At 35.2% G+C, this 26,777-nt stretch overlaps 1 protein-coding gene across 2 annotated transcripts in view; it reads left to right on the plus strand.

The window, feature by feature from the left end:
• The window catches only part of parga (poly (ADP-ribose) glycohydrolase a), a 236,556-nt gene that overhangs the window by 97,156 nt on the left and 112,623 nt on the right, over positions 1–26,777 (plus strand). For both annotated transcript variants that reach the window (XM_028795482.2, XM_051923908.1), the window contains exons 10-14: positions 3,864–3,956; positions 5,931–6,085; positions 11,876–11,955; positions 13,922–13,982; positions 15,055–15,130. In XM_028795482.2, coding sequence (XP_028651315.1) covers positions 3,864–3,956; positions 5,931–6,085; positions 11,876–11,955; positions 13,922–13,982; positions 15,055–15,130 — 465 coding nt within the window. The remainder of the gene's footprint in view (positions 1–3,863; positions 3,957–5,930; positions 6,086–11,875; positions 11,956–13,921; positions 13,983–15,054; positions 15,131–26,777) is intronic.

Consider the following 26,777-nt stretch of genomic DNA (forward strand, 5'->3'; position numbering starts at 1 on the left):
AAAACAGTAATCTCTAGGTTCTGTAAATGCTTTCTCCTCAGAGTATGGCTGTTACAGCACTCACTAAGCATCACAGTCTGACTGTCCTACTGGTGTGAATGTAGACTGTGATAATTTCACTAGAGCTAGTTAATCATACTGATTCCTACTGTCCATAGTAATGACACATTTATAAAGTTAAGTATTTATTCTCACAGAAATGATTATAAAGATGTAACAGTCAATTTAAATATTCCTTCCACAATTACAATAAAAATAAGGATTGATAAGTATTATGCTGATAAATGAACAAACAAAACAAGAGGAGATCACATTTAACAGGCTATAGATAAGCATATAAACGGTCATATGAAAAAGTAAGCATACCCCATGTAATGTTTTGCCTTTTTTAACATACATGGACATATCGAGATTTGATCTTCATTTAAACAGAATCTATAGACAAAGCTGTTGTACATAATCGGGGGAAAAAACATGGTTTGCAGTCGGTATCAAGTTTTTGTATTTAAATGTATTCTTTGGTTTTCTTCAAATATGTCTTTTGGTACTGTGGCCAAATAACTATCTTTACCAAGCTCAATATCTGAAGTTTAAATAAGACAGATTGGAAGGAAACATAACTGGCCAAAACGTTAACTATATGGACAGAAAAATCACGAGTGAGTAATGTTTCAGTTTATTTCTCAGGTGACTGCTTTTTGTTGACAGCAATTCACCTGTCACTTCACAAATGAGAAATCATTTTTACTTTCTCATATACGAAGTATAGAGAAAGTATAGTAATCATGAAAAAATTCGACCTCGATATTTTGATGAATCTTGACATTATAGCCCTCCCAGAGTCCAAAAATACAGTTTTTTGGAATTGTGCATGCATGCGTGCGCGCGTGTGTGTCCGTCCGTCCGTGCGTGTGTATGTGTGCGTAAACACAATAACTCAAAAACGCAACTGGATAGGTGGATGAAATTCGGCATGTGGTTGTTACACCACAATTGTAGATCTGTGTTAACTTTTGGGCCAAATCCATCACCCAGGTACTTTACCTGAACACATTCTCGATTTTTTTTTTTTTTTGTTTTTTTTATTCATTCAGCTGCAGAGTCCGATTTATTCAACTTTATTGTTGTAATAATTGTTCTATATATTATTAATTTGATTTGATTTGTTGTTGATGGTTCCTTAATGTACATAACATAAAAATATAATCATTGTTTTGCGGTTTACTCCTCAAATATCCATCCCCATATCCTAGTATACAAGAAAGTCGAGGGGAGGCCACTCCTGGTTGTTGAAAATAAAACGGCACTGATCGAGAGGCTGACTAGGTCATCATATAAGATCAGCATATTGTTACTGACCAATCACTTTTTCTTTAAAAACATCGTTTAATAATGAAGTGATACAAACAAAGGTAGATAGGCGAAGAGAGTCTGCCAAGTGATGAAAAACTAAACATACTAATGGGTTTTTGTATTTATTCTAAATTTATTAATTTATCTTTTTTAGTTCATATTCACAACTCAAAATACCTGATATTGTGAAAGTAATCTATTAACAGAATTGTATTTTAAAATGTCTCCCTTTTTTCAATGTTTTTCTCTCTCTCAAAATAGATAGTTGAAATATCATATTCTTTTTGTTCTTAACATCAGCCTTATCGTACATATTGCATACCAGGGATTTTTCCTGCCTTACACCCAAACCTGTTTGGGTAGGCTCCAGGTTTCCTGTAATCCTACTCTGGATAAATAGGTTTAGATAATGTATATATTGTTCTTAATCTCAGATGCTGTCTCTGTTGATTTATGCCTGTCTGTACTCCTATTACCTGCTCTTGCTCTGCTCATTATGGGTTTACTTTCCTTTATGTTGGACTATTCAAGTCTCACTGCCCCTAACCTTGACACTACATGCTTGTTTTTCTTTGTTTCCCTCAATACAGCTAGGTGGGGTCTACACACTGATTCAAGTCGAAGAGCCCTGTTCTTCCTAAGCCCCCGTGATTTTCATGAGAAAATATTTTAAAAATTATAAAATTGTGTAAAATTGTTCATATTCAGTATCAAGTTTTGATTATGCTTGTTTTTATCAGACAAAACAAAACCAGATAGTAAACCATTTAGTGTAGTAAGCTTCCCCTAACATTAAACTCTTATCGAAAGCTGTTAAGTGTACAGTTCTGTCTGATTGTGACACAAAACTAAACTCCGTAGGAGCTCCATGCCATAATTACTAAAACTAAAACTGAAACTAATAGATATAAAAATAAAATAGAAATGTCTTTGTGAAATAAAAACTAAACTAAAAATACACAATGAAGGAAAACTAAAATTAAACTGAATTTCCAAGTAAGATCAGAAAAAATATACAGGTAGAAATAAAAACTAACATAAAAAAGCAAAACTATAATAACCTTGGATTGATTAAATCAATGTTGTGTTGTAAAGGGCTACTACTTACTGCAGACTTTTTCTCATAAAAATAGGAATACCATTGCAGTGGTCCAGTAGTCTGCTACATAGCTACCTATTAGCTTTTGTAGAACTTACTGCTATAGTTACTGTTTACAAAATGGTTCAGTGGTCATGTTAGACTTGTGCCTGGTTGATCTTAGTTCATTTAGTATTGTGGATATCAGGCAACAGCCTGACTTGTTATAAATGAATACTTAAGTAAGCATATAACAGTCCAATCCTTCAGAGAAATTTTAAAAATATTTTCCTTTGGGTAATTGACCCATTTAACATTTAAGGATGTTATTTATGCTTGTAGTGTTGTACAGATCTTATTCAGCAGTATCTGTTCATACAAAAAAGTTGTCCAATTTACGATTGGCAGCGGTTAAGTAATCACCACTCAAACATTGGAGGGCTGAAAAAAATTAGTATTAGATGTAATCAGAGTGTTAAAGCTAAGTTTAACATAACAGTGACAGCCTTACCAATTAAATTATCACTAATATTACGTCTTTTTTTTTGTTATAAATAATTGCATCTGAAGAAAGACTTGCATTTTCACAAGACAGTTAACTCAGTGTTGTGTGTTTTTGTGCCAGTAAAACTGAGTTTAAATTTTCATTTTACTGTTGATTATATTCTTTTATTATTGTGATTTTTATTATTTTAATTTTTAAGTGTGAAACATAATGTTGATGTTCTATCATCCTGCAAAACTGTGACAATGTATATCAAATTAGTTTGACAATCTTGTTTTGAAAATGTTTATGGTTTTAATTAAAAGCTAAGTAGACTTAGGGTAACAGATTCCAAGCATGTTTGGTTTTATTTCTTTGTATGTCCCATACTTAAATTGTTGTTTTCTTTCTTTGTTCACATAAAGCATACATTTAAAAATGACAAGATGTTTATCTCATTTTAAATACATATTTTAAATGTATTAAACTACCTAGTAAAATAATGTGATAAAGGAGGGAAAATAAATTTAGGAAAACATCTGCCATTTAAAAAAAAAAAAAAACTTGTTATCAAATATGATACAGTATATAATTTTGAAAGTTAGAAAGTATTTATGGAATACATTCAGGACATCACAATTGCAAGAATTTGTTTTAACAGATATACCTAGGAAAATACCTAAACCTATAAAGGTTCACATTTTTTTTCAGTTTTATAAAATATTTACAAATTTTGTAAATTAATTTAGTACATTTATACAGTCCAAGAGTTCTTTCTGCATTGGGCCCATTTCTGACAGAAAACATATAAACTCCCTGAGACTCCTAAACTTACACAGTAAAAGTGTACTTTTCATCTGTTTTCTTTATAATAGTATGCCCTAAAATTAAGTGGGTTTATGTGTGCCTTTTCATTTTGAATGTTTTCTTTTTTGTGTTATTTATAAGGATCTTGATGATGCTGAAGTTCGCCATTTGTTTGAATCGCTTCTTCCTGACATGGTGAATTTAGCTATCAGACTACCAAAGCTATGTACACAGGTAAGTAATTATAATTTGAAATCTTTACTAATCCAACAGAGAAACGTATAACATCAATGTTAGGTTATATTTTTTAATTATAAGTTATGGCCATTCAGTCATGTTAATATTAAGTTTCAGAATGATAAAAGGCAGAAGCAATTTATAACAGGGAGAGAAACAATAAGAAAAGAGGAATGATGGCAGACAGGCAGCAACAATATTGGCAGTTGTTGTACACTTCTGGGGAATTTTAAGTATTTTTTTTCTTCTTTAATGCTTTAAACAGAAGATAGTTTTAATTGTCTGGATTTAGTCATAATTATGCTTTTTTTTGTATCATCAGTGGGAGATTTAGGATAAATTATTTAAAGAAATTTGATTTTCTAACAATTTTAATAGAAGAAAGGAAACAAGTTTTGGGATGTAGAATTTTATTCCATGATACTGTTTTTTTTTAATTTATATTTCTAGTGGGAATCAATTTTTATTCATTCTTTAAAAAAAAATTTGTACTAAATGTTAGTATTGTAATTTTTTTTTCATCTTGAGCATATCGTTTATCAATTGTACAGTACTTTATAAATCATATTTAATACAGTTTGATGATTATTCACTGTTTGTAAGATGATATCACAACTTTAATTTTATTATTTATACCATATCTCTTTAAAATTAGCAGATGAGCATAGTTGTTTTATTCACCTTTTGTAAATTCTGATTACGATGCACAGTATTTTTGTGAAATGATCAGGGCCAATTAGATGGAGTCTTCAGTGAAGCTGCATCAGAGGACAATGTAAAGTTATTTCTAAGTAATTCTCAGAATCATTGCCTTTATTCAAATAATCCATCCTCTTCCGCTTATCCGAGGTTGGGTCGCGGGGGCAGCAGCTTGAGCAGAGATACCCAGACTTCCCTCTCCCCGGCCACTTCTTCTAGCTCTTCCGGGAGAATCCCGAGGCGTTCCCAGGCCAGCCGGGAGACATAGTCCCTCCAGTGTGTCCTGGGTCTTCCCCGGGGCCTCCTCCCGGTTGGACATGCCCGGAACACCTCACCAGGGAGGCGTCCAAGAGGCATCCTGATCAGATGCCCGAGCCACCTCATCTGACTCCTCTCGATGCATAGGAGCAGCGGCTCTACTCTGAGCCCCTCCCGGATGACTGAGCTTCTCATCCTATCTTTAAGGGAGAGCCCAGACACCCTGCGGAGAAAACTCATTTCAGCCGCTTGTATTCGCGATCTCGTTCTTTCAGTCACTACCCATAGCCCATGACCATAGGTGAGGGTAGGAACATAGATCGACCGGTAAATTGAGAGCTTTGCCTTACGGCTCAGCTCCTTTTTCATCACAACAGACCGATGCAGATCCCGCATCATTATTCAAATAATAGATAGTATAAATTCCTGAATTATTTTTATTTTAGCTTACTACCAGAATTGCTGTTGTTTTAAATATGACAAAAAAATTGAGCCGCTGTTTTAAAGTCTTATTTTCTGAAAAATACAACCATTGGGAGTTATTGGAATCTGTGAAAACAAAATTAATATGGAATTTGATTAAGTGGTGGTAAAAGGTTGTTTCGTGAGGGATTAGTCATTCTGTTTATTGTCTATATCACTATTCTTAAATATGTGATTTATATTTGCAAAATTATAAACTAATTAATAGTTTAGTCTGTACATTGTAAATACCAGTATTAATTATTAGCATTAAAAGTAAGAACAAGAGTTTTAATAATTTGCTGATGGTGTTTAGTTTTCTACCCTTTTTCCATTTTCCTCCTTTTTATTGATTAGTAATCTGTAATCCTTTAATCAAGGTTGTTTACGTTAATCAGTGCAGATAAATGGTTCTTGACTTTAATGGTTCTAGCTGATTTAAGGATCCAGTAGTGCTTCTAAATTATTCTGGGTAATTTAATTTTGTTTCTTTCTTTGGTAAATTGCTAAACCAATTATCTCTCTCTCTTTTTTTTTTTTTCCTTCCCCCAGCCGATACCATTGCTTAAGGCAAAGATGAATCACTCAATCACAATGTCACAAGAGCAAATCTCTTGCCTTCTTGCTAATGCCTTCTTTTGTACCTTTCCACGCCGCAGTTCCAGGAAATCAGAGTATTCAAATTATCCAGAAATAAATTTCAACAGGTAGATTTTTTTTACTTCAGGCATTTTTGTTTATAGTACTTATGAAGATTATTTCTTCGTTAAGTATTGGTATATTTGTGCTACTCATGATTTATACAGTAAGATCTTAACATATTGTATATAGTATGCCATTTATTTCTTAGCTAGCAAAATGTCATTTTTAATTTTGATTAATAATACTGAAGGCTATTGATTTTTTTTTTTACAAAAATATGTTTACAAATGCATCTCTAAATCTTTAAATTGTCTTTCATTAAGTGAGTTTTAAGTGGGCTTTTATTTTTAGTAGGCTTTCATATTTATAGTTGCAGAATGTAACATAACTTGACAATTTAGGTTTAAATGCATTTTAATAACGTTTCTTACTAAAGCCCTCAGAATAATATGTATGTGCTCATTTCTAGTGTTCAGAATTTGTCATTTGTTTTTGTATGTAATTTATAATTTAATGTACTAAAAGTTAAGTTGAAAGGACTGAATCTACTGGAGATATTGTTTATAAATGTTTCTTATAAATGTTGTTTATAAATGTTTCTGTGTGATTTACCATCCTAATCAAGATTACAAAGAAGCAATTGATTTGCTAATGCCAGTAATTTCTGTTGTCAATCACTCGGCACCACACCAAATTAAACATTTGCATTCTTTTTCCTTTTTCATGTTTGCCAGTTTACATAAATTTCTGTGTTTAATTGAACTAAATTGAGATTCTATTAAACATCCTAAAATATGTACTTAAATGGTGATAATACCACTTATTTTGATTTTCCCTTTTTGGTATTCACCAAGTTTATTTTGATATTTCAATACCTATGCATTTAACTCTGTAATATTATTTTTTTAAGGCAGACCTTTTGTCAGTGTACTTGAATAGTGCATGTTTTCATAATGTTTGTGGATTTAAAACAACCTTTTTGAGAGTGCTTTCTTTTTGAACGTTTGTTATTCAAACCTTTTTGCCTTGATTCTTTGACTTTGCTGGTTATAACCTTCAGTTTTCAGGTCCACAATCTTGGACAGAGCCAGGCTGCTGCTACCAGTTTAGATAGTGTTGCACTGATAAAATCATACAATGTGACTTAACAGAGAAAAAAAGACAACTAATGATGTTTTGATGATGGAAGCACAAAAGTACCAGTCACTAAAAATGAGATGCAATCAGTGATTACTAAAATTCAAAATGATAAATAAATAAACTAAGTCCAAAACAAAAGTGATCATAAAAGAAATCATAAGAGACAGCAAGTGTTAGCAGCAAAAAATTCAAGACATGAACATTGTAAGTACTGGCAAACCAGATTGTGGATTTACTAATAACATGTAAGCATTTGATTTATGGAGCATATTGGACGTTTTTATCTGATTGCTGTTTTTGATCAGAGAAGAATAAAAAAAAGTAATTTACATGCATTAGTGCTATGTTTTGGTTTGCAACATAGTAGTTGTCTTTGTGGCATCACATACAGCCTCTGTGTTAAAGGCTGACAGAGGCTCTCATATTATGACCCTATCCCCTTTATTATTATAACATTACTTTTTGATTCCTGATGAATTTGACTGCACTATATATCTTAACTCCGTTCAAAAATCTCCCTCTTGGGTGTTTGATTCTTATAAGAAGCCCTAGTGGCAATTGCCAAAATCTGTGCTGAACACAGATGTTGTGTAGACTTAATGTAAACTGGTTATTAAAACTACTTCTCATTTAAATACCTTAGGTTTAACAATGTCTGCAGAAGTAAAAGTGAAAATTGGTGCACTTAAGGAACATGAAGCTATAAGTAATTCAGTGATACTGTCCCTGGGAGAATCCCCTTAATATCCCATTGACAGAAATGGGGTGTTGAAGCTTTAAATATAACACCAGAGAAAATAACAGATTGTGAACACCATTGAAAATACCTGCCGAATTGTTGGGTTATCTGAAGGGATCAAGCAGAATAATTGAAAATGCTTCTAACTCAGTGTTTTGAAATGGCTTCTTACATTAGATCCAGATGGCATTTAAATCATTTGCTTCACAGCGTTATCATGAAGTTTTTCTAGTCAACGTTCAGACTTTGCATATTATAAGTATATTATTTTGGAAGTAAATGTTTTTTTGATTTCAATCAGGTATAATAAAGTCACAGCAGTTACCTCTTTATGCTGCCTACCTCAGAGCTTTTGGCCCATTTACAGGGAATAACATATCAGTGTTGCTTTTACTCCACCAAGGTGCCTCTGCTCACTTTGTAAGTACTCATACAGACACAACTCTCAGACTCTCATACCTTAATCTTTTATATACCCCTCACAGTACCAATGACAGAGCAGTGAGAAACAGCAGACTAAGTATTATTTATAATCTTTTAAAAAACAACTCAAAACTCATCTGTTCAGGAAGGCTTTTAGCTCTACTTGACTTTATTACCCTTCTCTCAGTTTACCTTTATGTCAAGATGCTCATGTAACCAGTGTGTGTGTGCTAGACCATCAATTATGTTGCCTCCGAGAGAGCATAATAAGCCCTTTTTGTTTCAACCCCAGAAACCAGCCTATGCCTCTATGTCCCCTTCACATTCTCCATTTGGTAAGATATAAGCCCGGGATTGTATTTGAGGAGCGGAGTCTGTACTGAGTCCTTCCTGACCCCCAAACGCACCCATCCCCCCCCCCCCCCCCCCCCGAAACTCAGCCCCGGTACTTTCCTACCTGGTTATTTACATGTCCGTGTCCCGGTTTCTTCTAGGACTTCATCCTGCCAAATATGCCACTGTAATAATTATGAGTCCAAGACATTATAAAGGTTTGGGGCAGCCACCCGTATATTGTTTTTCCTAGCTGCAAAAGGGTTTTTAGAATCACAAGTACGATGTGCATCTCACAGAGTCCAAGACAGAACTGTCTACAGTAGCCCAAGATGGAGGCTTTAAAGGTCTGGAAAGGAAATGATGTCATCAAAAGGTCTGGAAAGGAAATGATGTCATCAAAATGGCCGGAACCAGAAGTGACGTCAGCAAAGGGGCCGGCTTCGGAAGTGACGTCAGCAAAGGGGCCGGCTTCGGAAGTGATGTCCGCAAAGGGGCCGGCTTTGAAAGTGACGTCTTCTGAGGCGCCAGAACCTTGCAGGATGTCCCAGGAAAGGTCTGTAGGGAACTAAGAAAGACCGTCAGAGCACTCCGCCGCCCCCCGGTCAGATGTTTTATTACACTTACTCAGACCCTTTAGCTGTCTCCTACTCGCACGTGTGTGACAACCTATATAACTACCATGTGCCCACTTTTAAAGGTATTCATGATTTTATCTACATGGACACATTATCATTGCTTTGAGTCTACTTTTTATCCTTTTTCTTTTAAGAGTTAACTGTTTTTTGTTCACTTTAATTCAGATTCTCACAACTTTACCTTTTCACCTCATCTCCTGTATGCAGCACATATCTACACTACCACTTGTGTTCAGTAGTTTCACCATTTCACCTGATTTGTAATACAGTGATCCCTCGCTATATCGCGCTTCGCCTTTCGCGGCTTCACTCTATCGCGGATTTTATATGTAAGCATATTTAAATATATATCGCGGATTTTTTGCTGGTTCGCAGATTTCTGAGGACAATGGGTCTTGTAATTTCTGGTACATGCTTCCTCAGTTGGTTTGCCCAGTTGATTTCATACAAGGGACGCTATTGGCAGATGGCTGAGAAGCTACCCAACTTACTTTTCTCTCTTTCTCTTGCGCTGACTTTCTCTGATCCTGACGTAAGGGGTGTGAGCAGGGGGGCTGTTCGCACACCTAGACGATACGGATGCTCGTCTAAAAATGCTGAAAGATTATCTTCACGTTGCTACCTTCTGTGTGCAGCTGCTTCGTGAAGCGACATACTGCACGGTGCTTCGCATACTTAAAAGCTCAAAGGGCACGTATTGATTTTTCACTGTTTGTTTTTCTCTGTCTCTCTCTCTCTCTCTGCTCCTGACGGAGGGGGTGTGAGCTGCCACCTTCAACAGCTTTGTACCGGCGGTGCTTCGCATACTTAAAAGCCAAACAGCCCTATTGATTTGTTTGCTTTCCTCTCTGTTTCTGACAGTCTGTGCTCCTGACGCGCACTCCTTTGAAGAGGAAGATATGTTTGCATTCTTTTAATTGTGAGACAGAACTGTCATCTCTGTCTTGTCATGGAACACAGTTTAAACTTCTGAAAAAGAGACAAATGTTTGTTTGCAGTGTTTGAGTAACGTTCCTGTCTCCCTACAACCTCCTGTGTTTCTGCGCAAATCTGTGACCCAAGCATGACAGTATAAAAATAACCATATAAACATATGGTTTCTACTTCGCGGATTTTCTTATTTCGCGGGTGGCTCTGGAACGCAACCCCCGCGATGGAGGAGGGATTACTGTACCCCTAATATTTCAACTTACTGACCTTATACTCTTTCCTGCACACTCCTCACTGACTTGCTCACCTTCATCACAGCTGCCACAGTGTTTCCAGTCTTGGACAGGAAAAGTCCAGACCTTTAAAAATTTTCTAAATTACCGACTTAATTGGAATCAGTTGTTAACTAGGCTTCCAAAAAGCAAATCAAATAAAATTGTGGGTACTCAGATAGATATAGCATATAGGCATGGGGTTCGTCTATAGATACAGCATATAGGCATGGGGTTCTTCTATAGATATAGCATATAGGCATGGTGTTCTTCTGTCATATTCTTTTACTGCTTGCATTTGTAAACTTTCTTGATGGTGGTTGTTTCTTGAAAGGTTTTCTGGTTGTTCATTTTCCATAATTATTTTGCTGTTTATGCTGTTTTTTCCTCCTCAGAATTTTACTAGTGATTTTGGAATATTTTTGGTATTTTTGTAGCTGAATGCCTTATGTTTCTTGTCTGCTGGTTGTTTATTTTCTATTTTGTAATACTTGATGCTTTAGTTTTGTTTTTTTAAACATTTATATTCTTCATTATCTGTTCTTTCTTCCATTCCATCTCTGAAGAATGCTCTTTGTTTTGGTGCTGAAAATGTGGCCAGTGTTAATGGCTATTATGAGTCAATACCAATTAGCCTAAAGGGGTAAATTACATTACTGGCTTAAAAAAGAATCGGCTTCACTGTCTGAAAAGTTAGATGCATATAGAAACTGGCTTCAGTAAACTAATTCTGTTGCCTTAAGGACATTTAGTGCATCAAAATTTGTCTAAGTTATATACTTGAATTGAAGCAATGACAGGAATAGACCTGTTTTATACCTTGGAGAAAACCATGTAATATCTAATATAAAGAGATCAACCCATTAATGTATGTATAAATGTGGATCATCCTTATACTGGTTATTGTTTAGCAATGAAGAAAAAGCTTTCAATTTGAAATTTATTTTCAGTATAGCTTCTCTTTATTAATGTTGCTCAAGGAAATAAATGCTCTTTGTGAGTTTACATTACATGTATACTTTTTATAGTGCTCAACCCTTGCTTTATTTCAAAGACCCTTCAGCAGTTTCTTTTATTGTGTTAGGAAACTGCTTACTGTACAGGAAAGTACTGACGGCAAAAAGTGATGTAATCCTGTGACAGTGTAAAGTCTAAAAAGAATGGTTTTCCTTCATTTTAGTGAATAATAGGAAGCAGTAGATTACCATGTGACTGATGCAGATGTTTACACTATTTATAAACAATAATTTGAAATATAAAAGCTTTGTGTGAATTCTGTATGTAAAATGAAAATTAAAAGAACAGTGTTTGTGCAGATGATACAGGTAAAACATGTTTTCTGCATTAGCTTCATTCTTGAAACTTTTTTTTTTTTTTTAGATTATTTGAAGGATCAGCAACAAAAAAGAGAGAAAAACTCAAGACGCTCATTTGCTATTTTAGAAGAATTACTGAGAAGAGTATGTATTTAATGATTAGTTACCTAGTAAAACCATAAAATTAATTTCATATTATTTGTATTTTTTCTAAGTCTCCGTATTCCATTGTCAGTGAAAAATTAAACATGATAGTATAAAATTATGTGTAGAAAATGAGAGTTTTTCAAGGTCTGTTTGGTTTGCCTTTTAGTATGAAATGCCATAAATTGTTTTAAGGAAAGGAAAGATATACGCAAGTACATTTTTTATTATTTCAAAGAATTTAATGAAGAAACAAAATTGTCCCACTTTCTCACTTCAGTTCATTTTCAGTAGATAAATCAGTGTCTTATTTCAGTAATTTTTTGTTTAAAGCTACTTCTGATATATTACACTTTTCTTGTGCAAGTTTATTCTTGCAGAGTTCAATTTCTGATTGTTTTGGTGTGACTTAATTTCTGGAATGTCAAAAAAAAAGATCACTTATTCATTCAAAACTTTGTTTGGTGATTCTAGCTAATGTAACTCATACTGACATGTTTGAAGAAACATTGTGAGTATTTTAATGTGTACTTTAACCTTCTCATTAGATTTCCATATTAGTTCACACGGTCAATAGACAAAAAATATTCATTTTGCAGAGGTAGATGCCAAATAAACAAAACCATTTCAATGTAGAAAAGAAGGTTTTGCACCCTTCTTGTGAAATTTATGAACTAGATAGTGGTTGAAGCTGCAGATAGACTTAAATGTTGTGTCTTAATCTAAGGATCACATTAAAGCATTTGAAGAAGTACAACACAAGAACCTGTGACGTAAAATTCTTAATAACCACATACTGATAATGTGGAATGTTGATATAAGACTTGCAACTTAGAATAATTTCAGAAAGCAAATGCTTTCTTATCATGTACTTCCCTAGAGATTTTAAATTTTGTGCTAGGGCAAGAATCAGCCTCATTTTTTTTTCAGGTGGACCAGAAGAATTTGTGAGTGCCGCACAGTTCTGACCTTGGTTGAATCTACTGCTGTTAAAGGAGGCTCCTACCAGTATAATAATCTAGGTACATCCTGGCGTGTGGGATGAAAAAGATGCTGGATACACATAGCTATAGTGTTACATTTTAGAAACTGTCTCTTCAGCATAGTAGGGGTGATTGCTCTTCTTTTTTTGCTCCTTGAAATAAGATGGCTTCTTTGTAATCTGAAGACGCCAAGCTTGTGACCATTGAGCAGTGCCAAGCTTTGCAACACCAGAGAATTAATTACTGAGCAGAGACCAATGATGCCATTATAGTTTTGCTCTGTGGGGAGAGAAAGTATAACAGTATTGGTGCATACAGATGTAGGGTGCTAGGAAAGCGCCAGTCTAAAATCGCACACATGGAAACTTGTTGCAGTTTAGATCCAGATGTATTTCTATTTAGGTCATCAAGATGAAATAGTTTCTGTTTAATTCAAAGGCCTCCGATTTTCAACAATGCTCAACCTTGCAACACCAGTTCTTGAATAGAGATACACAGTTGCTAAACTGAAGGGTTCACAGCGTTTTTCTGTCTTTCATAAATTATTATGACACTTATGAATATAATCATGTTAGGATGCATTCATGAAAAATCTGGAAACTTCTTATGATTACTCAGGTTTGTTAACACAACTGTGTATAATTTGTGGGGTCTATTTAACAATACATTATTTTGAATTATAATTTAGATTAAATAACATTTTTTCCTGTTGTCCCATATCTAACCCCCCCCCCCCCCCCCCCGCCCCCCCCCCCCACCCCCGACCACCCGTTTTTCCTTTTCTGATATTAGTGTATTTTAAAGGATAGCTATTTGGGGAGTGGTCTTACTGCTTAATTGAAAGCTCAAAGAAGTGACACAAGTAACCTTTGTACAAGGAAGTAAATAACATCACATTTTTAGAGAAGAAATACTTATTTTAATACTTATTACATCTTCTTAAACAGCATAGTTTTTATGTATGTGCATATATTGTGTTACAGAACCTACTGGACTTGTGACATTTACGAGGCAAAGTCTTAGCAGTTTTCCAAAATGGGAAAGGTAATTGAACAATATAAGCATTTTCTTTTCTTTTTTTCCTATTATTCTAGCACAACAAGCCTGTCAAGAGCTGTTAATTAGTTTAAGAATACAGTTGTTATGAAAACTAGCTATGAATGCGGGGTGGCAGTCATTGGAATTTTTATTGTTTTGTGTTTAAATTGCATAGAAATTAATATAGCATTTAGAAAAGTTTTAACTGTTAATTTACAAACAAAATAAATGTAAAAAGATATCTACCAGGATATACATGACTAAAATTCTGTGAACACCCAGGCATTATCCAAGCAAAGAGGATCTACTCAGTACTCTGTTTGTGGCTGTCAATTTATAGGTTTATACAGCCCTTATTATCACATATACATATGCTGATTATCATGAAACAAGTTGCCATTCATATACATATGCTGATTATCATGAAACAAGTTGCCATTCTCAGGTGCCACGATTAGTACGTATAACTACCTTTCCTTGAAACATATAATTAGAGGGTCAGTAGAAATGACTGAGGAGGCCATTCTGACTTCTAAAGGAGTCTCTCTGGCATTGAAGGGAAAGGTTTATGAAAGCTATGTGAGGAGTAGTATGCTGCATTGGAGTGAGACGTGGCTAGTGAATGAAGAACATCAGGAAAGTAGGAAATAACAGATGAGAGTGATCAGGTGAATCATTATTGAGGGCAATATGAGTTGAGAGAAAAACTTGGTGTGAAGGCTATTGGTGTGCTGGGGAGAAATAAGCTATGGTGATTTGGTGATGAGAAGTGAAAGGCAGAGGATGATTGGATAAAGATGTGCATTGTGGTAAATGTGTAGGGAGTAAGACCTGGGGGAGGCTAAGGAAGATGTTGATAGATATGGCGGTAGACATGAGAATAATGGATTTAATCCCAAAGAATGCCCAGGAACTTGGAGAAGAGAAAAAGATTTTGGAGGTAGTCAGCCAGAGTGGGACAAACCTAGAAAATGACCATTTAACCAACAAGATGGTCACAGCTTAGACCCCTTATGCTGTGCAATTTTTACTGTCTTGTCTGAATATTTATACTTTTATTCATTTCTTTTTTCCTCAGTTCTAAAACTCTGCTTACACGGTTGCATATTACTAGTGAAGGCACTATTGAGGACCAGGGTTATGGTATGCTCCAGGTAAGAGCAGTTTTCCATTTTTCACTTTTTCAAATGTTCAAAAAAAAAAAAGTTTATAAAAAGGTATTTGCTCACTAATAGTGTTCTCCTTTATAAAGCTAGAAATGTTGTTGTAAGGTTTTTGCACCTTAAAAACAGTGCATCTCAAGCAGAAATTACATCCACAGAGAGTATTTTGAGTTTGAGAACTGTTGGTAATTATTTTGAAAGATAACCTTTAATAGACAGGTTCTTCAAGACACAATACATTTTCTGTTTGTTGTATATCAAATACTTTCACTAGCTAAATTAATCCTGAAATGCAAATGGCATGAGCACCCCAGACCAAAATTGTAGTTTTGGGAAATGGTCATAAAGATATTTAACAAACAGATCCTGCTTTAATATAAAACTTGCTACAGATTGCATCTATGTAAGACATGTATTAAAAATGACTGATAGAATTGTTTGTTGTGTGCTGCATGGTTCAGAGAGTACAGGTCAAATGATGTTAAACTGGCAATCTGGTGAAGATTTGCTTAAAATAGTACATCTTGATACATTTATCATCATTGGGTACAGAGTACTCAGAATAAGGATTTCAAAATTCTGTTTTATTTCAAATGAAAGCAACAGTTTTATTCATTCATAGGTTGAACCCACTTAATTTAGTTCTGGGTCACAAGGCTAGAGCCTAACCCAGCAGCATTTGGCCTAAGGAAAGAACCAGACCCTGTGGTATTCATTTCTACTTTTTCTGTATCATTTAGAATTTTTTATTACTGAATTGTTTTTAAGTGTGAGAGTTAAGACATATATCAGTTGATTTTTTTTATAATAATGTTGGCAGTGCCTGGGAAAATATGTGAGGGTCTTTTCTTTTTAGAGAACAGAGAGAAGCATGTCTTTCCCTGAGTGCCCAGTACACGCCATTAGAAGCCGTACATGAGTTTCAGCTTTGACTTAAATTTTGTGTTGCTGATGTATTAGAGAGATCAGAGATACAATGTGTTGCAGGAAACAACAATACATTGTTAATGTATTAGTCCACACCCGTCTCCTTGTTTTTGTACTTTTTAGTACTTTGGACCACAGCTGAATCTCCAAAAAAAAAAAAAATCCTGAAATCACCTGTGGTGAACCTGATGCATATCTCTAGTTAAGGTTGTTGGAGAATTGGAAGTGGATAAAATCATTACAGTATAGTATTACATTATTTTTTCATTTCAGCATGTCATCGACAGACTGAGGGCATTTACGTAGTTTGTTAGGTATATTGTATACATGGGTGTCTATGCAGCAGTGCCAATTTTTATGGTATGCTATCTGTGGGAATGTAGGAAAAATACTTGCACAACCTTGCACCTTTCAAAAGATAGTTTACTGCAAACATTAGATGTGCTTCAGAGATTTTCAAAGATGTGAACATGCATTTTCAATAAATTAAAAATTGTTTAAATAAATGAAAATTAAAAATTGTATAGTAACTTCAATTTTTGAGGCAGTGCGTAATTAAGTTTGTGTGTCTGCCACTAGGCAGAGCGCAAAACCCACGCTATTATTGGTTACATTCTCAGTCACATGCGTGCATCCTCAACTAGTGGTTGTGCTTTTGGCTGTATCTCTGTTTATGTTAACACACTTTATTTCAAGCCCAAGATGTCTGGAAGTGTGAAAGCAGCAGTGATGTACTGCTAAGAAGCACCAGGCAATAATGATGGAAACAACAGTAAAAATAACTGAGTGATTACTGCGAGGTGAAAAGATGGTTGACGTCCTTTGTTTGTATAACATGAACTGTTCAATAATTATAATAATTCTAAAGAACAAGGACAAGATTATGGAACATTTTTTTGCTGTGTTTGTTAGCTCGAGAGCCGTAAGAGAGTCTACCAAGATCAGCTGACTGAAAACATGAAAAAAAGAACTTGGTTGGTTGTTGTTAAAATAAAAAAATCAATACAAAAATACTCTTATGTAAATAATATGTGGGTCACAGACTTGCACAAAAGAGAAAAAAAAAAAAAATATATGTTTTATTGTCATCCCAAACTTATCCAAACAGGAGCTGTCTCTTCAGCACTCAGAAACCCCAGCATGCTTACAATGATGGTGTTGTCATCTTTCAGTCGCTCCCTTCTCAGATTAAAAGAGTAGACAGACTTCATGTCAGCTGATCGAAAACAACTGGAATAAAAAATAACTTTCATTTGTTTGTTGTTAAAATGCACTAGAAATCTATAGCAAAAATACAAATACTAACTTTTAAAGGCACTTTTTTATGTACAAATAGTTGTACATGTACATATTTTCTATAGGAGTTGATGGTTAGGGGGTTGCATTATGTTCGTTGTGTGTCTAGGCTAACTTTGCTGGACTTACAAGCAAATTGTATTTGCCAAAGCGCTCTCAGAATGGAACTCGTTTGTATGTAGGGGACTTGCTGTATTTTTAAATCCATCCATGTTTCAGTATGTTTTGATTTTCATTGTTATAGCATCCTTCCATGGTTTTTTAAAGTGAAACTTATTAGTATTTGAGAACTGAATAGTATTCAATGCATTTAGTGTGTTCCTGAAAGTTTAATAAATACATTATTGAGAAGACTACTTGTTATTATCAAATTTCATATATACAGTCCCAGGATTATCAACACATTAATTTCTATTTAAAAGGTATATGTGAAATATGAAACATTTTAAACTCAATGATTGTTAGACTTACTGCAAACATCTAAAAATCAACTATTCATGTGTGTGTGTGTGTTAAGTATCATAACTTTATATATACAATCTTATAGCAGATACTGCTGAAATATTAAAGATGATGGATTAAGTCAAATGTTTATCTCATACTTACTTAGTGCTCTTTATACCGTCTGGCGTGTAGGGCAGAAACAAAGGTCATCCACAGTTGTCTGTCTTTGGCCATTGTCTCCAGTGTGCCCCAAGTATAGTTCATAGCTTTCATGTCATCCTCCACTGTTTGTCGCCAAGCTGATTTTAGTCTTCCACATTTCCTGTGTCCTCCTGGTGTCCAGTAGAGTGTTTTTTTAACACTAGAATCCCAGAAGCTTACGTTTTTTTTCATTCTCTCTGACCTTGTTAAATTTTCTTTACATGCTCCAAAAAGCTCGTAGCAGATCCATAACAGAGTGGCGTTAGCACTGTGACAACTGGTTGAAAATGAAACTCGCAAACACACATATATGCGAATGTCTTTTACTTTGTACTGACTGATAGTTGGGTTTCAGAACCATGTTAATTGACCAATTTCTTTTTCTTCGGTTTTACTCTTGAATAAAAGCATACTTGTTTTGTTACACCTTTTGTGAAAGTGTTCCTTGGATATTTGGCTTCAGTCTTCACACATCCAACACTTCATATTAAAATTATGTCGTTATTACTATAACGTATGAAAACATTTTCTGTGTTAGCCGGGTGTTCAGTATTTCTTGCCTCGCATTTCCTCTGTCATTCTATCTTTATACAGGTTGTTGCAGACACGTAACACACATGAAATGTATGCATTTCAAATCACAGTATTTCATTCTCTAGATAATTCCTTACAAACGCATCACAAGATGCAGACTTGAAATGTGAGGATTGCAGCAGGGCAATGCCTTCATCTGACTGAATGGGTATGGTTTGCAGGAGGTGTAGCAGGCTGTGTTCTGCTAATCCACATATTTGGGAAAAAAAGCAGGCTATTATCGCAGTGATAAGGATCTATGAGCTTCTTGGTGTATGTCAGGAAAATTTAAGGAGATCAGGGACAACGAAAAAAATTGTAAACTTCAGGGATTCTTTTGTTAATGATGGCACTGACATCTCTCCTCATCACATGGCCCAACCACTTCCATTATGATAGTACCCATGTACTCTTGTTGACATTGGAGGATGAGGAGGTCACAGTTGGAGATCTTCATGGGCCAGAAAAAGCCCAATGTCTTCCTCAGGCTTATGATGTGTTGTGCCATTTGTTGTCATACGCCAGCATTCTGACTGATACAGCAGTGTAGACAGGACACAGCTCTTATACAGTTTTAATTTGGTGTGGATATTATACTTGGGTGACTTCTACACTTTTCCAGGGTCCTGAAGGCATTCCTTGCTTTTTAATAGTCTGCTCTTGATGTCCTCTCCTGTCTCAGCATCGTTGGAGGATTACACTGCCTAGGTACTTGAACTTCTCTATCATGGGTAGGTCAGCACCATATACTTTGAATGGCACAGGGGATTCACCATTCAGTGTCAGATTCTGATACCTCTGTGTACATCTTCTGTTGTCTTTCTCATCACCCACTCTATGGCCAGGTTGAAAAGCATGGCAGACATCACATAGCCCTGTCTTACTCCTGTCTTGACTTGAAAGGATAGGCTGCTGCCGCCTACTGTACAAGTAAAGTGGAGTGGTGACTCTGAGGCTAGGGATCTGCACTGGCAATCGGAAAGTTGCCGGTTTAAATCCTGTAAAATGCCAAAAGGGACTCTGCTCTGTTGGGCCCTTGAGCAAGGCCCTTAACCTGCAATTGCTAAGCGCTTTGAGTAGTGAGAAAAGTGCTATATAAATGCAAAGAATTATTATTATTGTTAAAGTCTGCATAAACTCCTGATGAAATGTATGATTTTGATGGGAATTCCTTAGAATCACAGAATCTGCCATAGGCTTTCTCCGTGGATGCTGTCAAAGGCTTTTTCAAAGTCCATTAAGTTAACATATAACTGCCTTTGCCACAATGTACATTGCCCTGTGATGATGCGCAAGGTAAAAATCAGATCACTGCAGCCTCTGTTCTTTCTGAAGCCAGCTTGTTCTTTAGGTAGGCAGTTGTCAACAGCATCTCCGATCTGCTAGATGATGATTTTCGTAAGAATCTTACTAGGTATTGACAAGAGTGTGGTGCCAAGCCAGTCCTTGCAGTCAGTCAATACACCTTTCTTGGGACTCTTAACAATTATTCCTTTTGTCCATTGTTTTGATATCTGCTTCTTCTCCCAAATTTCAGTGAACAGTAGTTGTAGGATTTTGGATGCCTTGCCTGGTTAGGCTTTGAATAATTCAGCATTCAAGTTGTCATTTTATGGAGCTTTGCCATTCTTGAGTAGTTTAATGGAGGATAAAATCTCATCCCTCTCTGGTGGATCGGTGTTAATCTTGAGGTCTTCTTCTGCCTCTCTAATATCTGGCATTTCATCTGGTGGTGGTCTGTTCATGACTTCTTTAAACTGTTCAGTCCATCTTGCCTCTTGTTCTTTCTCTGTTGTTAACGGCTTGCTGTTCCTGTCTTTCACTGGTCCTTGTTCATAACTTTCTACTTATCAATTTGGTGATTTTGTAAACCTCTCCCTGATTTACTTTCAGCTGCTTCTTCAGACTGTTTTGTAATTCTATCTATGTAGGATCTCTTGTTGCTTCCTGTAAATTTCTTAACTTTTTTGTTGACCTCAGAGTAGTCTGTTTGGAGTTTACCCTTCAATCGTATTGACTTTGCATCCAGCATCCTCTTCTTGATTTTATACCTTTCTTCTATGGCTGACCATGTCTCTTGTGATATCCATTCCTTGGTCTCCTTTACCCTTCTGTACCCTCGGCTTGCTTCGCTACTATGTTCATAGACTGTTGTGATATTCTTTCACATATTGTCAATTCTTTCTTTTTCACACTTGGCTGTCTAGGTCACATAAAGCCTGGAATCTGTTCTTTAGCTGTGTGGTAAATATGGATATTATATCAATGTTTGTCAGCTTCTGTAAGTCAAAGCGTTTTTGTAGCTGTATTGTAGTTCCTGACTTTCTGAGTTTGAGTTTCGCTATTGGTCACTTCCTACATCTGCTCCTCTCCAAACTTTCAAATCTTTTAGAGATCTTCATGTGCTGCTGATCAACAGATGGTTGATCTGGTTCTTATCTTGTCCATTCGGTCAGTACAATGTCATCTCATGGATCTTGCGGTGTTGAAGGAGACTCCATCCGATAAAAAGATTGTTCATGGCACACAATTCAACATTTGCAATTATTACTCTGCATCCATGTGTGATCTTAACTCTGGTGTTCACTGGATTCCAGTCCATCAAACATTTCTCTAAGCCTTTCTTCAAAATTATCACTACTCTTTCGTGTTCATCACTCCAGTTGTTAATATTAACATATTTTGTCTCTCTGCATGCAATTTTAGTTTTAACGGCAGTTAAATTAAAGGAGTAAAATAAATGTTTGATTTTAATTACAACTAGGGAGCTTCGCCCCCTGCTCGCTTTGCTCGCCAACCCCCGTGTTTGGTTTTCTGGACACACTTTTAAGATTTTTGCTTTTTCATTAGTTTCACTTTTATTTCTGAATTTATGTAAAAATCCCATCGGGATTAATAAAGTATCTATCTATCTATCTATCTATCTATCTATTTGGAATCTTTCGAGTCCAAATATGCTGAATGTTTTAAATGAGGTCAGTGAGACATGTGTTTAATGACTTTGTCAGGTTAGAGATAATGAAAACTGGAATTCAAAAGACCCCAAAAAAACATAGGTGCAAAACACATGCAGAGCAAGATACAGAATATGAAAGCAGAAAAAAACGAAAGTGTCAAAAAATTTGCTTTCCAGGATTTTTTTTTATAATAGAGAGATATAAATATTTTAAAAAGTAGCAAAATGACCTAAAGCATGTTGAAAATATTGGATTATGAGGTGCCTGGCTATTCCCCACTCTTACTAGCAAGTAAAGCATTACATCTGATATATAGAATACTTTTGTTTCAAGCAATTTGAAATCATTTTTTTTCCTTTATGCAATTCAGTTGTAATTTGCTTGTAAGCAGCAAACTTAGTTGTAATGAACATGCTTCACATTTTCCTGACAGAATAACTGGTGTTTATGCTTAAAAACTTTCAGACCAAAATTTAGTAATTGATGGAGAGGCACAACCACTTAGCAGATGCTAAACTTGGTGTGTTGTAGAAATCTTTGGAATTCATGATACACAATTTTTACTATCACCGGAAAGTGGCAACATGTTGCTTGTAGAATAGCATATGCAAGTGCAAATTTCACTATAGGCTACTATATACATGTGTCAATAATGACCCAATAAAGCTATTGTTATGATCCACTTTCCTTAAGAAATAACATTTTGTGTGTCTCATCAAATATTAAGGCATCATTGTTCATCCCAACATCAACAATGATGGCTTTAGAGTAATAAGCATTTCAAACAATACTAAATGCTAAAGAGGAGCAGTTAATTCATTGTCTTATCTATTTCTGTGGTTCTTAAGAAAAAATTTTATTTTACAAATAAATTAATTAAATAGAGATTGCCTATGGCAAACTGAATTGATTTGGACATTATTTAGAGAGCCACAAACCTACGTAAGGTCCCACAATTCACAATACATGTCTGGACAAAACCCAAGCTATGAAATCCGAAGAGCTCTATGTATCTGTATACCACTGCATGTTAAATTGTCACAAGACATAGATGAGGGCAGGTTAAAAAAAATACATTTTTAAATCTTTGAGTGTTTCCAGGAGCACAGTGGCCTCAATAATTGTGAAATGGAAGAAGTTTGGAACCACCAGTACTCCTCAGTGTTGGTAGCCTGCCAAACTGACTCAGGGAGGTGACCAAGAACCCAGTGGTCACTCTAACAGAGCTTCTGAAGTCCTTCTAAGATGGGATGATGACCATCTCCACAGCACTACATCACTTAGGGGTTTATGGTAGAGTGTGATGACCATCTCCGCAGCACTACATCACTTAGGGGTTTATGGTAGAGTGGCTAGACAGAGCCAACATTTGAGTAAAATTCATATGACAGCCCCTTTAGAGTTTGCCAGATGACACTTAAAGTACAGTACTCTGAGAACATGAAGTAAAGGATTCTCTGGTTTTGTGAGACAAATTCTTTGGGCAGAATTCCAAGCACTATGTCTTACACTTCTCATTACCTGCTTAATAACCATCCCTACAGTGAAGAATGGTGGGCGGCATCATGCAGTGGGGGTGCTACTCAGCATTAGGAACAGGAGGACAAATGCAGCCAAATACAGAGAGGTCCCTGAAGAAAGTTTGCTCCATAGTGCACACAGCCCCAGACAGGAGCAATGGTTCATTTTTTAGCACTGCCATAAGCAGAAGAATTCAGCTAAAAAAAAATGGAGTGGCTTTAGGACAAGTCTCTTACTGTCCTTGAGAAGCCCACCCACAGCCCAGACTTAAATCAAATGATTCTAATAAATTTCCAGAAGTTTCAAATATATTTTTAATTCATCAATATGGGTTACTAAGTGTAGATTGATGGGCAAACATAACAAATGTATCCCTTTAAAATTAAATTTACAAGACAAGAAATTGTGCGAAAGTGAACGGAGCTGAATAATTTCTCACTGCACTATAAGGTGCCTTGAATTTCAAAAAGCTTTTGATAAGGTACCCTGTAAAAAGCTAGTCCATGAATAATTCAGATGTAGATGGATATATGACAAATTACAATATAAGTGTATCATAACAAAAGATACCAAGTAGTGTAATTGGAAGATCACATTAGAGAAAGCATGACTCGACAAAATGTTAAAAACTAAAGTTGAGTACAAATTGCTTTTTGAGCTCAGTCTTTTATTCTACTCAAAGATTTTATGTTATACAGAATAAGCTAAAGCAGATAATAGTTCCACTATTTAGTAAGTTGCCATGATAAAAACACTGCAAATATGAATTTTAATAGTTATCATTTAAATCAGCAGTTAATCAGATCAGTGACAGTTTATGATTGATATGGCATTGCTTATAACAGAATTGAAATGAAAACCTGACCATTTTTTCTTAGAATTTTGTTACCTTCTTAGCATTTTTCCTAGCTTTCTTTGAAAATAAATGTTAATTAAAATCTTTGCAAATACATATTGTTAAAGTTAAAATATATTTATTTTGTTTATTAAATTATGATAATATAATAATAACTTTCCAAATGACCATCCTAAATATTATGAAATTTTGAGAATTTGCCATTGTCTGCCTTTGTTGTAGAAAAGTGGCGATACTATACTAACTTGTCATCTTGAATAACCCCTCTCCACCCTGGTTCTTGCTCCTTTCACCTTTGTTTGCATCTGTTACATAAATCTGACAGATGATATGTACACATGAGCAATTCTAGGAACCCTTTGGGTTATAAACTGATTTTTGGATTGACTGGTGCTGTGGTTCCATGGGACAAACTGTCAGTCTGTCATTTGGCATGAAACACTGTCTGCTACCCATAGTTAAGTGACCAGTTTAGCAAGTTCAGCTGGGAAACTGCCATTTGTGTCCACATTTTATTTAGCTGAAGTCTGCAGGCCATTGAGCCAAAACTGACATGTGAAAAACTGGATATTTGTAAGCATTTTCCACACTTTATTTAAATTGTGTATCTTAACATTTTATCTTTGTGTTCTTAAGCTGAAAAGGTGTAACCAGTTAAATAGAATGGAAATTCCACTGTTATACAAAAACTTGCAAAAGATGAAACATCCAAATAATAGAGATTCAAGATAGTTCTAATTTTTGTCCAGAAAAGAGCAGAAGAAAGCAGAACATTGCTAGCCATTTTCAATTCTGGGCTACACCTTGGGAAATAATTTAACAATATTTTGTACTATTACATAAAATAAACAATATATAGAGAAAGACATGGTAATACTTGAAATTGATAAGTGTTTCATACACCCATAAAATTTTTCAGTGGAAACATTTTTAGAAATTTCCACTGTTTTCAATTCATATTAATATATACTATATGTAAGTTATTTTAATGCGAAAGCATGCAGTCAGTACAATGTAGTTTAAAATTTAACTCTTTATCTTGAGGTTTCTCAGTTTAGAGGAGACACAGAGGTGACCAATCTTTCACTTGTATTTAACATTATTGTTTCTGTTGCTTCTGAATTTATGAAGGAAAGTATTGATTTAAATACTGAACATAATAACAAGAGCTATAAATTGTAAAGTTCTGATGTAGTTGGAGAAGAAAAAAATGTAATGTAAAAAGTATCAGTTTCAACATTCGGGGAGTAATGTGGTTTAAATTTTACACAATTGTTTGACTAATAATTCTGTATAAAATGAGAATTGTTTAAGTAATTAAAGTTTTTTTACCAAGAATATAAAAATTATATTTCCTTTAGACAGTATATAAACATTTCGTGAGATAATTTCTGCTTAATAATGGTTAGAACTAAATTGCTTTCCCATCACAGAGTGTCTAGAATGATGACACTGTACTCATAATTAATATTTATGTTTAAACTTAAAAATAAATTGACATGTAATGTAAATGTATTATTATATTCTATTAAATTAATATGTTCTGGATTTGTCATTTATTTTAGTTTGAATTTCTTTTATTGTATTTTATGTTAAGTGTAGATTAATTTCTCAAATATGGAGCTACACATGATAGATAAAGAAAGATCCTTGCAGAAGAAATATGGAGTTTTATTTTAGTTGGCAAGAGAGGTTTAAAGCTTATTATTAATAGCCCTTGTCCTATGTTTTCCTTTATTTTCATTTCATATTCTGTTGTATTTGATATAAATAAGGAGGAGGAGGATTGCATCTGATATGTTATGTAGGAAAAGGAATTACCACGTTTGTACAGGGCATTTGTAAGATCTGCAAAATATGCACAGAAATAAGCTGATGGTTTGATAGTGGTATGCTGTACTTTTACTTAATATGGTATAATGCCCTCTGTTTGTGCTGAGTGCCATGAAATAACCATTGTCAGAGCCACTCACACAAGTTGTATACAGAGAGAGAGAGAGAAATAAAACCTGTGCAGAAGCATTCCATTTTGTCCCAGAATGCTTGTGATGTGGCTTCCTGACCATCCAAGAAAAGGGAGAGTAGAGAAAATGAAAAGACTTTGCATTTTTATTAGTGTTTGTTATCAATGAAACAGAGTTTTCTGTTTAGTAATGAACATCATAATCTACATGAAGCTAAGCATATTCAGACCCGGCCAGTATCTGAATGGAATAACAACCAGGGAAGGCTTGGGTTGTTGCTGGCAGAGATGTTGGCAATGCCAGCAGGGTGAGCTCTTTCTGTAGTCTGAATGTGGATCCCTATGCCCTAGTGCAGAGATGGGGACACTGTGCTGCAAAAATGGTGCCAACCTTCAGTTGAGATATAGAATTTATGTCCTGACTCTGCATAAAGAGTATGGTGTATACCAATGTCCTGGCTAAATTGCCCAACACGGCCTAATCATTCTGGTGCCCTAATCATCCCCATCTCTGATTGACTAACTATCTCTCACCCTTTCACCCCCTAACAGCTAATGTGTAGAGGGTGTACTGGTGCAAAATGGCTGCTGTCGCATCATCAACATGAATGCTGTACATTAGCGGTGGTTGAAGTGGCTCTCTGCTCACTATGTAAAGCGGTTTGAGTAGTGAGAAAAGCACTATACAGGTGGAATCCCATTGTAACAAAATTCATGGGACCATAAAAGTATTTAGTTGTAATGAAATTTCATTATAGCAAATATGAGGAAAACACATATACTATTGTGACCAGGGTCGCTGGTAATTCAATTTCATTAACAGCCGTGGTGCAAGGACAACTCTATAGCTGCTCTTCTTTGTCTTACCACAGAAAGTGTTTGTCATATGATGTTTAGAAC

Source organism: Erpetoichthys calabaricus, chromosome 2 (assembly GCF_900747795.2).
Source record: "Erpetoichthys calabaricus chromosome 2, fErpCal1.3, whole genome shotgun sequence".
Taxonomy (NCBI): domain Eukaryota; kingdom Metazoa; phylum Chordata; class Cladistia; order Polypteriformes; family Polypteridae; genus Erpetoichthys; species Erpetoichthys calabaricus.